Source organism: Budorcas taxicolor, chromosome 3, assembly GCF_023091745.1.
Source record: "Budorcas taxicolor isolate Tak-1 chromosome 3, Takin1.1, whole genome shotgun sequence".
NCBI lineage: Eukaryota > Metazoa > Chordata > Mammalia > Artiodactyla > Bovidae > Budorcas > Budorcas taxicolor.
The window spans coordinates 94,676,210-94,692,060 of record NC_068912.1 but is presented as its reverse complement, the minus strand read 5'-3'; the positions used below and the strand labels follow the sequence as shown (position 1 = coordinate 94,692,060).

Here is a 15,851-nt window from a genome sequence, read left to right as displayed (position 1 = left end):
GCTGACCACGTTTGGGCAAAGACCCAGTAGGATCTAGGACACCAACCCAAACTCAGTAAATGGGCGAGATGATAAGCCTGGAAAGGATAGAGCTACAGCTGAGGTAACGATACTCACATGAACACTGAGCATTTTACTTCCTGGTCCTCTATGGGCCTTGAACCAGTTGACTAGGTCTGATTTTGAGAATGACTTCAGTGCTTCAATCTTAATGGGAGAAGGGAAGATATGAAAGAAAGCTATAAAAAACTAGCAATATATTTCTGCAAAGATAGTTCTTAAACACAACACCCTAGCCAGACCTCCTCGGTCCTGCTTATTATAAGCACATTGTTTTAACAAAGCTGGCTCCCAACCTTCCAGATAAGGATACAAATGAGCCTGACTTACCTTCATGTTTCTTAGCACTGACTGACTGGCAGATAATAAGCAGGAGAGGGTAGCAGATGCTGTAACTACAGCTGAATACCATACATGGAGTCAAACCCATCACACCTGAAGTGTCACCTCTCAGATACATGGTAAGTATTTACCCTCTGGCTTCTAATAGGAAAACTGCAGAACCTCAAGAGTTGGGCTGAATGAAGCCTCTTTGTTAAATACCCCCTCTGCTTCATTGTCCTTTGGTAATTCACCATATAGGGTTATAGTATCAGAGCACTGGACTGTAGGACCCAGAGCTCCTTTAAATGGGATTTATTACTTGGGGCTAGAAGTTGTCACAAAGACCTACACACAGAATCCTTAAATCTGGAGAAGGAACTTCATAAACACAAGAAGTTCACAATTTTCTTTAAGTAGCAGAACCTGTTTTTCTCCCAAACCTTGTAGTGAATCTGAATATATAATACAAAAACGAAAGGGAAAAAAGTTATATATATATATATATATAACTGAATCACTTTGCAACAGAAATTAACCCTGTAAATCAACCATACTTCAATTTTTTAAAAAGTGGATCTGACTGAAACTGGGGGAGCAAGAGTAAGAATACCCAGCATCCTGCTTACTTGGCCACCTGAGACACTACAGTAGCCAGTCCGGAAACAAGATGTAATTTAATCACATCAAGAAATGGGCAAGTAAATAACCAACCCAAGATGACTGCCCCCGGTCTCTCCTTCACACAATACCAATTTGCTTAGAACTGTGTCTCTTGTTAAATCAAGAGTCCCTGTCAGGGCTGTCTTAACTCTGAAAACCACGTTACTACCTCATGGGCAAGGCGGTCAAAGAGATACTGCCGGGTCACCACTTCATTCCAGTTCCTGTCCACCTCCTCCCCAAGGTGGGTGTCCTCGCACTCCTTCAGCTTGATCAGAGCTGTGACCTGTTACCGTCAAAGAAACACTGTCAGGCATGGCATCACCCAAGTATCCTCAGCACTCTGAACCCTGTTTGGTCTGATTTGTGATGGACCTGCCAGCATGATGACGAGGGATGGAGCTAGGAAGAAAGACATGGTCAGATTAAGGTGGGCTACAGAGCTCAAGAACCCAGCACACAGTACTGTTAAGACTAGTGTGGAGGGCTTGGGTGAGCTAACAAAAGACCAAGCCAGCACAATCACCTGGGTGTTGAATGCATCCTCAGTGAGGTTCTCGATCTTCTCCTCAAAGCTTGAAAGAAACTCTTCTATCTTCTTATCAACAACTTCAGAGCTAAAATAAAACATCTTCCATTAAGTTATCACTGACCATGTCTCAAGCAGAAGGCAAAGGAGAGAACTGGGTCTAAGGCATACTTCCAGGAAAGAGGCTGAAGTGATCTTCTCCTCTAAGCTGCAGGAGGGAAGTGAATGGTGAAGAACCCCTGCCCCTACTCTACTTTTAGCCCAATTCCCTGGTATCCTCGTAGGAAGCAGTAGACAGCCATGCTGACCATTTCAAAGCTGAGGACCAACAAGGCCTTGTATCTTGCGGCCTGAATGCTAAGTCAGGCATCTGCCTTTCTTGTCCTCAGATATGCCTGAAGAGAGGCAGTGGCAAGCCCTGCACAGTCACCACAGGACTTGAGTCAAACCTTACAAACCCACTGGTAAATCCTGGATCAGGCCATATATGAGCCACCTGCTGCAGCTGTGACTAAATGGGAAGCAAATGGTCAGGGCAAGGACGCAGCCCTTATTCTCTACGCCAAGAAAAGTGATAGCTGGGCCCATCATCTCACTTGTTTACTCACTTGTATTTGGTTGCCTGAGTCCCCACGGTGACAGAGAAGCCTAGAATCCCAGATGTGTTCCTACAGGTAGGGTAGACATGGTACCTATGGCCAAAGTGAAAAGTTCTATGAGCTCAGGTGCTCACCTGCACCCTGTCCTTGGAAGTACTAGAGAGCAGTGGGAAGGGTTTCTGCCCATCCTTACTGGACCCTAGAGGTCCTGGAAGAGGAGTCATAGATGTTTACTCTTGGGTTAGGGTATCCACCCCTCTCCTGAACTGAGGCCCACAAGGTCAGCCTCTTCTCTTGCTAATCTTGAAACCTGACCAAACTGACAGACTGATCATAGTCCAAAATGGAAATTGCAAACGTTTCAACAGTACGACTCTACCGAGTATGACTTGGTAGGTACGACTCTTAAAGGCCTGGAAGGGCCAAAGAGCGCTGAGAGACTGTTCAGTCAGTACAGCTGCTTGACTTAAGCCTGCAAAGTAAGCCCCAGATCTTGAGTCAGTGCTCTTGCCAGCAGACTTACCCAAGGGTCTGCTTGGTTCGAAGGAAGTCAAAACAAGGCTCTTCCATATGCATCTGTAATTTAACATACTACCCATCAGCTCAACTCCTCCCAGCAGAGAAATCTCCATTTCTTCCCCCAAAAGTGTTACATGTGACCCCCGAGTCCAGCCTCCCTTACTGCCTTCTTAAATAGCCCAGACCCATTATCCTGACTCATACTAGGTGAGAAATGCTCAACCACCAGCTCACTTACAAACCACAGATCTCTGACCACTCCCAGGTCCCCAGCCCCCAGGTAGATAGGCCAGTCCTCACAGTGGGCCAGGGGCTCCTGAGTACTGGGGACTCTCCTTTATACAACTTACCACAAGCAGCTCCATAAGAGTGTATTCTTTCAGACTCCTGGCACCTGACTGAGACGAGAAGCTGATCAGACCAACTGAAAATCCAATGGCTTACAGGGCTTTTTAAAAATATAGCTCTTCTTGACAACCATTTATTCAGGTTACTACCCTACTCTTCTCTTCCCCCGACCCTCATACCCTCTACTGTTATACTTCCTGCCTTCCCACAAAACAAGGTGTGCGCAGACTGGAATCATGCGTGATGATCTGTATTCCCAGCCCTAGTTCAGAACTGCAGGTGGACATGGAATTGAGTCCAGTAATCCCTGACCTGCCAGCTCCTGCCCAAAACACACCAAGGACTTGCAGAGGAAGATAGGCTCTACAGTCAAGGCAAAGATTCAGGGCCAGAAATACAAGAAAAGGACAAGGTGCAAGTGAGGCCACGGTGCCCTGTCCAACGTCCAGGCCAGGGATCTTCACGAGGTCAGGCAGAGAAGTGACTTCCTCATGTAGAAAACCCAGGACCAAAGCAGCAGTTAAAGAACCCCAGAGTTTGTTAGTCTGAGATCAGTCTAAACAGACACAGGTTCCCATCGTCCTAAAAGTGAGTGGGACCAACCACAGGCTAAAGTAGTCTATGGACCAATCGAGATCAGTGCAAAGCTCTTTCTTATTTTAAGCACCATCTCATCTCTCCAGAATGCTGTGGAAAACACACAGGATTTGAAGATAGAAGGTATAAATTTTAATTCTAGCTGGTATGACCTCAGGTAAGTGAAGGACCTCAGATTTATCATACATAAAATAGAGGTGATAAATCCTCTCTCTCAGGAGCTTTGAAAATATTCACTATGACTCTGGAAGCCATTCTATTTACTGTATGTTGGCTGACTATGTTTACTTTTGTCATATTTCAAAACTGTCCTTTTAACAAATGTCCTCTTGCTCCCTGGAGTTCTGACTGGTGAATATGTAGGAATTTCCAGCCATACTTCAGTTCTATCCCTCTGGACTAGTGGCTGGGTGATTAATAAAGCACTGTGATTGAAAAAGGATCCACTTTACTGACAGGAGCAGTTTTTAAATGTAATTGCTTCAAGAGGACACATGACCCCAAGCATAAAACCACAGAGTAACCGCAAACAGGCCTTGATGAGCATAGGATCACTTCTCCCAGACACTGTGGTCCTTCCACCAGTCTTTAGTGTCTAAAAGACACGGACATGAGGACAGCCGTGTGCAAAGGGGCCACTGACCTGGTAATATACAGTGACTTCAGAGTTGGCATCACCCCTGTTCAGAGCTCTCACTTTGCACAGGTGGTGGCCACTGGGTAGCTCCACCACCTGGAACTGCACAGGCATCTCCTGCTCCAGAGGCATGAAGTTCAACTTGCTGCAAAACAATCAGTATGGGTCACTGAGGCTGTGCCTTTATCCTCCTACTCCTGCTCCCAAAATTGAAAGTCAGGCCTTCTACATTGCCTTCTCAATTGCTTTGTTTATATAACTAACCTCAAATAAACCTACAAGAAGCATCTCCATTACGGATTTAGTAACAACTGAATTTCGGTCTCAAGGTCCTCTTGCTATTAAGAAGACATAACTCCTAAAGAGAAAACTCGACCAATACTCACTCAACAACATATTTCAGGAAATCGGTAGATTCCTAGGAGGTGAAAGAGAAGAAAATAGCTATATCAGGCTCTACTGACATTAATTTCACCCCAAACCAACTAATACCAATGTTCTAAGTGCATGGGAAGCCTTGGAATGCATTAGGAAAGCAGATACAGTCTGTCACCCAAAATGCTGATCATTCATTCACTGGGTTTATCATTCATTCACTGGGATTATCATTCACTGATTCAATACTGATTTGGTTTGTTGAATACTAAGTGGCTCTCAACTGAAGGGGCTCCTCCTCTGTTCTCCCTTAGTGCTCGGTTTACTGTCCACTGTGAAACTTTCTCCACTGGGGGATCAAACTTAGTTGTCTGGTTTACCCCATTAGGCTGTGTTTTAGAAACCTGGATCTATTAATATTAATACAGAGCCTGACATAGAGTGAGCAACAGAATATACTTGATACTAAGTGAATGATGTATATATACGTACATCCCTCAGCCCTCCCCAGCTCCCACTTTAATCTCTAAATTAAACTGTTTGTAGTTTCCACAATCGTCAACAAATGTAACCAATACCATGTATTTACCAAACCCATTAACTCAAAATTCGGTCCAATACCAGTAGTCTCTTTCACAAGAAAGTCTTGTTCAGCACTGAAAGGGCCAAGTTCCCTCCTAAACAGACTGTGATGATCCTGGCCTGCCAAAACTACAGAGCTTCCCCTTTAGGGAAGAACTAACAGAATTCCAGAGCACAGAACAGCATTCATACCTGGCCTGTACCAACAGAACCCTGACACTCACTGTGCTTGTGACATTTCCTTGTACCAGGCCCTCAACAAAGAGCTGGGCTTTGAATTCTCTGACGAAGCTCAGCAGAGACTCAAGGGAAAGGCCATCCATCAAAGCACGATACTTATCAATCATAGACCAACGGGAATACTCCAGGATTAAGAGCCGAACGTCTCTACAGAGAGCAGGAAAAAAAAGAAAGTCTTATTGTAAGAAATGAATCTTAAAGGTATAGGATTGGGTTAAGTTTCTATAGATAATGTGTTTCTTTAAAGTGACAATTTCTATCACTATTTAAGATAGGGAAACAATGTCATTAACCACCAAAAAGCATTTAAAACTGCATATAAGACTATTACATAGATTATTAGCTCGTTGGTAAAACTTATCTGTTTCAATTGCAAAATAAAACATCTCACACAAGCTGCCAAGTGAGTAACCAATTTAATATTACTATTTTGATTTCAAATCTCACTAGCATTTATTCATTACTGGAAGTGACCATCATGCATATCTACAATCACAATACAGCATAACTCGCTCTAGGCAAGAATCAGACTAACTCCCTCCCACACAGTAAGCTATTTATTATTATTTTTTTAGTAAGCTGATTAAATATGGCCAAGTTACCTAACATCTGTGAACTCCATTTCATTTGTAAAACAAGGGAAATAAAAATGCCATACTATTATCAGTTTTGGTGAGAATTAAATACACTTTAAGTTCTTAGACCTAACACAAACCAAATCTTCAATAAACAAGTATTACTCTACCACATTTTAACAAAGTAGTATTCAGGAGTTATAGCATATACGGGGTTGTTTTTCATCATATCAACAGTTCCAGACAACTCTCCTTTCCCATTTATATTTGATTATTAGTTTTTATAACTTTTTGTGATCAGATTATCAGTCATTACATGTCTGATTCTTAACTACTCCCTCCCCTGCTTTCGAATTTTGGCCATTTATGATCTCATTATATACTATGTCTAATGCAGGGTATTTATAGATGCCCAGCAAACAGGTCAAGTAGGGGCTTGCAAGCCATATGCATAAAGGGCTATATATGCTCAGAAGGTACTTTTCCCCTCCTCCCACAAAGGCTCTACCTGCTGACAGAGCCTTTTTACCCCAAGAGTGTACTTTTTTTCTGATTCACACAAAAGGTACCCTATAAGCTACCGCTGGCCCTGGATTAAAGAACAGGCTCTGGTGAAAGGCCCAAGACAATTGCCTATTAGCGGAGGGCTTAAGCATCAGCACACAGACTGTCCAGAAGCGTTTCTGCTCTCTTCTGCAACCTGACTGAATTCTGGATAGTTACAGTTGTCAGATAAATGACCTGTTAGGCAATTTAACTCAGCTACTTATTACAACATCCAATACACTAAGCAATTTTGAGCTACAACAAAGTCAGCACTTTTTGAACTGTGTTTTACTTAGAAACTAGGAAAAAACACTCTTTTAACCTTTAGCCTCTAATTAAGTATACTAGACTGCTTGCAGTCCTCCTCACTGATAACTACTTACACTGAGTTTAGAAACTCTCTATGGGCTAGTTTCCTAAAACACAGCACAATTCTATCACATCTGAATTAGCACTGAAACAACAGCCTCATTCCCCACACTTAATTCCAAGGAAGGCAAATCATTTTAGGCCTGCAAAATATAAGCTGATCCCATGTATACCCACTTGGCCAGAGTTTCAGGCTTGATGAGGATGTTAAAGTAGGTCTTCTTCAATTGCTCAGTTATCATTGTAAACACAGCTGGTGTGGAACTGAACTCCGCTAAGTAGTCAATAATAAGCTGAAACAGCAGCTAAGAAGAAAAGAAAGAAACACCTTAGGTGGAGAAACATGTAAATCCACTGATTTTTAGGGGGAAAATGTTTCCCATTGGTTTCTACCACGGGTTCAGTATGATAAAATAGGCACTGTGTGGGACATAAGTACTAATGACTCAAAGAATCTTTTTTTTCCCTAACTCATGGCTACACCACCTAGCTACGTGATTCATTTATTTTTGGCTGTGCTTGGTCTTCGCTGCTATGCAGGCTTTTCTCCAGTTGCAACGAGTGAGGACTACTCTCTCGCTATCGTGAGTCAGCTTCTCAGTGCGGTGGTTTCTCTTGCTGTGGAGCACAGAGCCGAGGATGCATGGGCTTCAGCAGTTGCAGCATGTGGGCTCAGCAGGTGCGTCTCCTGGGTTCTAAGCACAGGCTCAACAGTTGCAGCACACAAGCTCCGGGACACGTGGCATCTTCCCAGATCAAGGACTGAACCGGTGTTTCCTGCATTGGCAGGTAGATTCTTTCCCACTGAGCCACCAGAGAAGCCCCTCCCTCAAAGAATTTTTAGGAGCTAAAATTCTCAATAATTATAAAATCTAAGGAATAAATTTTTTTTTTATAATTTTCAGAGGTATTTTAAAACATTTTTTCCTTCCAATTAAACTTAAAAATAATTTTATCGAGTGTCTCCACTGACCCTAAATTTGATTTTAACTGGGAGAAGATAATTTAGGAAATAATGACTTTGTATCAACCTGTGCTATCCAGAAACATGTGGTGTCTTCTCCCTTAAAGTCTTTTATATGCTTCAAAAAGATTTATAGCTTTCTTTAGATAGGTTCTACACTTTTTTTTATTCTCACATATTTGATTATTGTTCTCAATATTATAGTGGCGTATTTTTTCCCATCCATTTCTAAGTGGTTATTGCACTATAGGAAAATGAGCCATTGATATACTGGTCTTATGATGAGTCACATCACAAGTTATTTTTTAAATTCTAGTAGTATCTTGCAAAGAAAAATGATTTTTCTCTTCCAGGTGTTATTTTTTCACTTTAATACAGTAGCCAGAAACTCTAAAAATAATGTCGAGTAATAGAAGCGATCGTGGGTATCCTTGGCTTGTTCCTAATTTTAATGTTCAGGATTTCATCAGTTAGTATAACATCTGCTATTGTACTTTTAATTAAGATTTTTATTGTGGTTAAGTGACCTCCCTCCATTCCTACTTATTAGGAATGACAACTCAAATTTATCAAATAATTTTGGGGGCGTTTATCACTACATTCACACAGTGTTTCTCAGCTGACTTTTGATATAATGACCTATGTTCATTATCACTATACTAACACAGTGTTTCTCAACTGACTTGGTTTATGATTTATAACAGCTTCGTAAAACTGAACAACCAACTCTTTGCTTTGCTGGCACTGGTCATGGTGAATTATTCTTTTTGTTATATTTGAACTTAACTTTCAAGTTTTTAGAATGCTTGACTCTGTATTTCATAGGTGTAAATGATCTCTAGTTTTATATATGTATTTACAGTATTTATATCAAGTTTTAATGTTACATTAGGGAAGCTTCATAAATGAAGAACCTCAAATACTATGGTTTATATTTCTAAAATGCTCTCCAGGTAATTCCAAAACATACCTACCAAATGACAACTACTGTATTTGGCTTTAATACGTTTGGATTTTAAGCTACATTATATTTACGCTTTTGAAGGTTACTAAAATATTCCATGGGTCTCCTCCTAAGAAAAATTTTTGTTCCCAGGGGAGACTGACAGGTAAGAGGGTATAAAGGAGAAAACTATACTCTTCTCTAGGGTTTTTGGTAAGATATGGAGGCTATCACCTCCTAGAACAGGTCTAATTACTCCCAGGTCCTCTCCTCCAGATTTTTTCTTAGATGAACCCAATTCCCCAAATGTTAATATATGTTCTACCCAAAAAACCAACATATAAAATTTGTTGTTGGGTACATTATTTTACCTGGTACTTGGTATTTCTTCCTTTACTTATGAAGTACTGACAGATGACACTGAAACATATTCTTTACCAAAAGATAAATCACTAACAAGATATAAACTCTTTCTAAAGAGTCATAAACTTAGAAGGGAACAAGACACACACACTTGAAACAATGGAAAAGACTGTAAGAAGATGAAGAAAGAACATAGACATCTAAGCTCTACTCTTTGTCAGGGCATCAGGGAACATGTCAGGTGTTTTAAATCTGTCCTTGCACTATGGCATGAAATTACACTCAAAAAAGAAAACAAAGAAAGAGCTAGTCACTCAGTCGTGTCCAGCTCTTTGTGACCCCATGGACTGTAGTCTGCCAGGCTCCTCTGTCCACGGAATTCTCCAGGCCAGAAAACTGGAATGGGTAGCATTTTCCTCCTCCAGGGGATCTCCCCAACCCAGGGACAGAATCTACGTCTCCCACATTGCAGGCAGACTCTACTGTCTGGGCCACAAGGGCAGCCCAATTACACTCAAATAAGTCCTAAATACCAGTGTTGGCTGCAGCAAAATTGACAGCAAAGAGAAGTGTAATCAAGTCTGAAGGCACAGGCTGTGCTGTATCTATTACTAATGTATACAACACTAATAAATGTAATTAGCTGAAGAATATATGTTGTTCTTATATGTGGCCAAAGTCAGAATACCTGCCATCAGCCAAAAAAACCATAATGATCTCCAGGCCAGAATACTGGAGTGGATAGCTGTTCCCTTCTCTAGGGAATCTGTCCCACCCAGGAATTGAACCAGGGTCTCTTGCATTGCAGGCAGATTCTTTACCACCTGAGCTACCAGGGAAGCCCAATAAATGCAATTAATTAAAGAATATATGTTGCTCTTATATGTGGCCAAAGTTGGAATACCTGCCATCAGTCAAAAAAACCTAATGATCTACATAAATACATACTTCTTTTCATATACAGCACCTCATGCACAAACCTCTATGCTTGGTGCTATAGGCACAACAAACAAATATGAAATTTTAAAGTTGTCTGCAAAGAAATCAGAGCACTGTACTTACAGGTAGTTTGTGGTTGAATCCTTTCACTCGAATAATTAAACCATGTTCTCCAGCGACCAGCTTATACTCCAGCTGTGCGACATCTGCTTCATAAGCTGGTTCCGCAAGGTTATGGGTAAGGATATTGACAAAGATATCAAAGAGGACCACACTAAGAGTATAAAAATGCAAATAGTATCATTAACTGACAAGAAATAGACAAATTTCCTTCAACTCAGAGTAAGAAACTTCACTTTTATAAAGATGTTAATTCACTACTCCAGAATGTAAACTCTATATACTAATTGAGCTCAAAGGTAAATACAGCTTACTAGGGCTCAGTTTCACAGGGGCATTACAGAACTCCCACCTTCAGCGGTGCTCCCCTATCTTTTTCATGTCATGCACAAATAGAATATGATAATATTTATGTTGCACAATGGGATAAGTGTAAAATACATGAAAAACAACTGGCCCAAATGCTCTGGCTATCCCTGCGGCCTAGGTTTTCTGACCAACAAATTAAAAATCTGAGAGAAGAGAGGAGGGTCATGTTCTTTTTTTTGGCCATGTGGCATGTGGAATCTTAGTTTCCCAACTAGGAATTGAACCAGAGACTGATGCATTGGAAATGCATAGTCTTAACCACTGGATGGCCGGGGAAGTCCCGTAATGCACTTTTTAAACTGGATATTAATAATGTTAGTGCTGTTTGTCAGTTTAAGGCTGGATTTTACAGGTTAAGGGGCAAAAGAAAGGAAGAAATGTAGTAACATTTCCTGAGCACCTCCTATGATTCAGGTACATTTTAGGCTCTCCAACCTCCCACAATACAGCTATCTACATAAATGTGTAAATAATTTGCTAAGAATGAAGTAAAATCAGACTCCTTGGCAGTCTCAAAATACAGGTCAACAGATCCACACTAGTCCTCATTATATACTAGAAGCTAACCCAAGCTCATCTTTAAGGAACTTTCTCAATCCAGTACAAATAAGTGCTGGAGACGCAGCAGCCACAATTCCATCTTAGTGATTCACACAGATCATTTGTTTTGGACACATAAAAACCACATAAATGAGGAGCACAGCTCAAGTACTGACAAAGAGCATGATACAATGATTCAGAATAAAAGTCTTTCAATAATTTTTATATATATATATATATATATCTTTCAGAAAAGAGGACAATTTCTTACTTTGCTGCAGACTTCTGTATCAAAGGTGAGATCAGATGGAAACGTATATATGCTGAAAGAAAAAAAGACCCTACATAAGAAACTAATGGCCAGAGGCCTCAAATATTTAGTGAAAGTGAAAGTGAAGTCACTCAGTCGTGTCCAACTCTTTGTGAGCCCATGGACTGTAGCCTACCAGGCTCCTCTGTCCATGGGATTTTCCAGGCAACAGGACTGGAGTGGATTGCCATTTCCTTCTCCAGGGAATCTTCCTGACCCAGGGATCAAACCCAGGTCTCCCGCATTGTAGACAGATGCTTTAATATTTAGTACATCTGTTATTTTCCCCCAATATGATGATGTTTTAAAAATTCTGAAATAAACCACTAATCCTTAAATCCTCATTATATTTTTATCCTTAAGCGTCCTGATAAAGTATATTTACCATTCCAAAGAGTGTCCAGAAGGCACACTTTAATCTATAGGAAAATCACATACATAGACAGATATGCAGAGAGGCCTATGGATAATCTTCTTATCAATAGTCTTGGTCAGGAAAAATGCATATAGAATTAAATGCAAAATTCATTTAACTGAGAAAAAAAATCAAAAAATAATTTCATTTTATGCTTGAATCCTTATTTATTCCCTGGGATCTGTAGTGTACATAAGAATTTCTGTGACAGCACAGAAGCACAGTATGGATCCGATAGGTCTTCAAGTAGAAGGGGAAGAGAAAAGGAAGATGTGACAGACAAGAGGTAAAAGGTTGTAAGAAACTGGAGAAAGATTGGTTATACTTATTTCACTATTTTTAAGGAGGGAAACATTTTACCTTTGGGGATTTTGAATTTGTTGTCTTTCTTATACCACAGGCAACCTTGTGGAGTATTCACAATTTTAACAGGGTATTCTGTCTCTGGACAATCAAAAGCCTTCAACATGAAATCCGTGGCTAACAAAAGCAAAAGGTAATAAATCACTCAGTTATCACAACAGAATTTTCATCAATCTGTTCTTGGTTTCAGAACTCTAGGTAACTCTTTTTTGAGGCAAAAAACATGTCAAATTCAAATGTTAGAGTAAAATAAATTAGTAGAACAATACTAAAAAGAAAGTCCTCTTGGCCTTAAACTACATGAACTCTGAAAATCTGTAATTTCCCAAGAGCTGACCAATCTTAACTGTGAGAGGGACTTTTGGTCAAAATAATAGTATAGACCAATTTATGAATGCATTCTTGAATGAGAATGAATTTTACCAAATTTACATATTTTTGAAAGTTAACAAACAAAATTAACCATTTTAAAGTGAACAATTCGGGGGAATTAAGTATACTCACAATGTTGTGCAACTACCACTTCTTTCTAGTTGCAAAACATTTTCATCAACCCAATAGGAAACCCCTAAACCCACTAAGCAGTTGCTCCCCATTACCCACTCCCCACTGCCACTGGTGACCATCAACCTAAGTTCTGTGTCTGTATGGATTTACCTATTCTGGGTATTTCAGGTAAAAAGAATCATACATGTAACCCCTTTTGTCTGTCTTCTTTCATTTACCATGTTTTCAAGATTCATCCATACTGTAGCATATATCAGTACTTCATTTCTTTTTATGACAGAATAATACATCATTGTATGTATATGCCATAGTTTGTTTATCCATTCATTCATTATGAACACTAGTTGTTTCCACCCTTTGCCTTTCATGAATAATGCTGCTATCAACATGCATGTACATGCATTTGTTTGAATATCTGTTTTCTTTTGGGTATATACCTAGGAATAGAATTGCTGGGAAAAATGATATTCTGAGTAAATTATATTTGTCCTAGACCAGTGACTTCCTCACAGTTAGAATTGTTTTTTATTGTAAGCTAGTAGACAGGTTAACACACACATATACCTACTGGGAACAAAACTTCTGAAAATAATACCCTTTCTTTATTTAATGAAACATTTAGCTATTTTCCACTCTGATTTTTTTTTAACGCTTTCACAATTCATTACACTGGAAGGCAACCTGTAGTTTGAAAACTTCTAGAATAATCAGACAAGATAATGGCAACACCTAGAGGGACTGACGTGAAAGGATCAGCTATCATTGACCAGAATAAGTCCCAGGATCTATGCTTATGTCCTCTTTCCTGCATTCACCAACTGAACAGTCCAGGACAAGCCACTTGGCTTTTCTGAGCTTCAGTTTTATCGTTTGGAAAAGTAAGAAAACTGTAATGCTCATCCCAGAGATGACTGGGAAACTCAAATATGAATTCAAAGGATACTTTGTAAAATACACTATACAGGTATTATTTAATATTAGTACATGGATGGATTATGTATAATGACTGATATTTCACTGACCTATGTACTTGTTTTCAGCTGGAAGATGAAGATCTGGATTCAATTCAAAATCACTCTTCCACAGTTCAGCCCAAGAGTTTTCAATATCTGTAGAGATAAAAGACAAACTGATCCAATAAAGAATGAAATGTTCAGAATTCTCATAGTAACAACCCAGTCAACAACTGGTCTTCACTAACCAGTTCTTTTATCTCAGGAAAACTGTAAGCGACATAACCAGAGTTTCCAAACTCTTGCTACTCAATGGGTGGTTTCATCAGCATTGTTATCACCTGGAAAATTTGTTAGAAACACAGAATCACAGACTCAACTCTAGAGTTACTGAATCACAATCCATATTTTAATAAGACCTCCAGGTGATACATATGCACACTAAAGTCTGGGGGCACTTTTCTAAAATACAGCCAAAAATAGCCCCAGGCTACCAAGACAACAGGATTTTCTCACTAGCTAATATAGATATAAGCACTGCAGAAAACAATTTCCAGCAAAGTAACATAAATAATTTTCATTTCAAAGTAAACTTCTTAAAAAAAAACAAACCATTTTCCCCACAGGAACTACCAGACAAACTATTAAGGAATAAAACTTCCCAGGTGACTCATATACCTAAATGTAGGACAATTTAAAAATATTTTACCTTCCATACTATACTGAGTCCCAAACCATTTCTCCTTGAGGTCACATTTTCCCTCATTAGCACCAGACAGTAGAACAAGATTTGCCTTTTGAGGAACTAGCTGATTAAGGGCTTCAGCAATGACCTAATTGGGGGCAAGGGGAAAGTGGAGGGGGGAGACACATACACAACAATTATAACTTCAATCTAATACATCTCTGTTAAAAAGGCAAAGCCACACTATGTTAGACACCCAAGATCCTAGCACCTTAATGCTCCTGAAACTGTCTACAGTCCATGACCACCCTAATTGACAAAACTTCATTAGTCTATCAGCAGCTTCAAATATCTTTCTTCAGAATGCTCCAACAGTTCTCATCTCAAATCCTACATAATAGGACTAGCAGTGAAAGAAAGCTACCATTTACTAAGCTTTTACTATGTGCCAGGTAGTATTTCATTTAATCCTAAAAATAACCCTTATTTTCCCTGGTTCAGGAAGGTCCCCTGGAGAGGGGAGTGATACTCATTCCAGTATTCTTGCCTGGATAATTCCATGGACAGAGGAACCAGGTGGGCTACAGTCCACAGGGTTGCAAAGAGTCAGACACGATTGAGCAATTAATAGTTTCACTTTACTTTTCAGACCTATTTTATAGAAAGCACTCAGCCTCAGAGGTTAAAGTTTAAGTAATTTGCTCAGATTAAAGATTATATAATCAGCACAGAACACCACACCTAGAAGTGACAAGTGGAGTTCTAACCAAGTTTGTACATAATTTCAAAAACTATGCTCTTAACTATTATGTATTATACTACTTCAAACACAAGAATCAATAAAATGATTCAATGTAGAGCCTCCTGCAATAATTCTTCAGCTATGACAAGAATTCAGCATAAGATTTTTGTGGGTTAGATTTGAAACCCTAACTACTACTTAAAAACATTTCTTTGAGAAAAAAACAACAAACAGTGGTTCAGAAAAAAATACTTGGCCCCCCGGGCACAATCATCCTAGGGAAATGAGAAGAATATGTGGTTACTGCTTCTTCCTTTACCTTTCCCTATCTTCTTTAAAATCAGTAGTTTTATAATACCTACCATCATCAGAGTCTCTCACCTCAGTACTATTAACATTTTGGGCCAGATAATTTCTAGTTGTAGAGTGCCATCTCCTGCACTGTAAAATGTTCAGCAACAACTCTGGCTTCTACCCACTAGATGCCAAGATCACTCTCCAGCTGTGACAACTGAAATGTACCCTTTGTTGCTGTTGTTCAGTCACTAAGTCGTGTCCAACTCCTTGCAACCCCATGGACTGCAGCACACCAGGCTTCTTTGTCCTCCACTATCTCCTGGACTTTGCTCCAACTCATTCCATTGAGCCCGTGATGCTACCTAACCATCTCATCTTCTG

The 15,851-nt window shown here is 39.8% G+C and overlaps 1 protein-coding gene across 1 annotated transcript in view; it reads right to left on the bottom strand.

Annotated features, from left to right (window-relative positions):
• NRDC (nardilysin convertase) overlaps nucleotides 1-15,851 on the bottom strand; it is a 112,011-nt gene that overhangs the window by 645 nt on the left and 95,515 nt on the right. The window contains exons 16-30 of the mRNA XM_052636556.1: nucleotides 14,456-14,579; nucleotides 13,816-13,902; nucleotides 12,284-12,403; nucleotides 11,470-11,521; nucleotides 10,293-10,443; nucleotides 7,138-7,265; nucleotides 5,455-5,617; nucleotides 4,660-4,691; nucleotides 4,280-4,418; nucleotides 3,042-3,089; nucleotides 2,696-2,748; nucleotides 2,182-2,265; nucleotides 1,571-1,661; nucleotides 1,214-1,330; nucleotides 118-207 (exon numbers count right to left, since the gene is read on the bottom strand). Coding sequence (XP_052492516.1) covers nucleotides 118-207; nucleotides 1,214-1,330; nucleotides 1,571-1,661; nucleotides 2,182-2,265; nucleotides 2,696-2,748; nucleotides 3,042-3,089; nucleotides 4,280-4,418; nucleotides 4,660-4,691; nucleotides 5,455-5,617; nucleotides 7,138-7,265; nucleotides 10,293-10,443; nucleotides 11,470-11,521; nucleotides 12,284-12,403; nucleotides 13,816-13,902; nucleotides 14,456-14,579 — 1,479 coding nt within the window. The remainder of the gene's footprint in view (nucleotides 1-117; nucleotides 208-1,213; nucleotides 1,331-1,570; nucleotides 1,662-2,181; nucleotides 2,266-2,695; nucleotides 2,749-3,041; nucleotides 3,090-4,279; nucleotides 4,419-4,659; nucleotides 4,692-5,454; nucleotides 5,618-7,137; nucleotides 7,266-10,292; nucleotides 10,444-11,469; nucleotides 11,522-12,283; nucleotides 12,404-13,815; nucleotides 13,903-14,455; nucleotides 14,580-15,851) is intronic.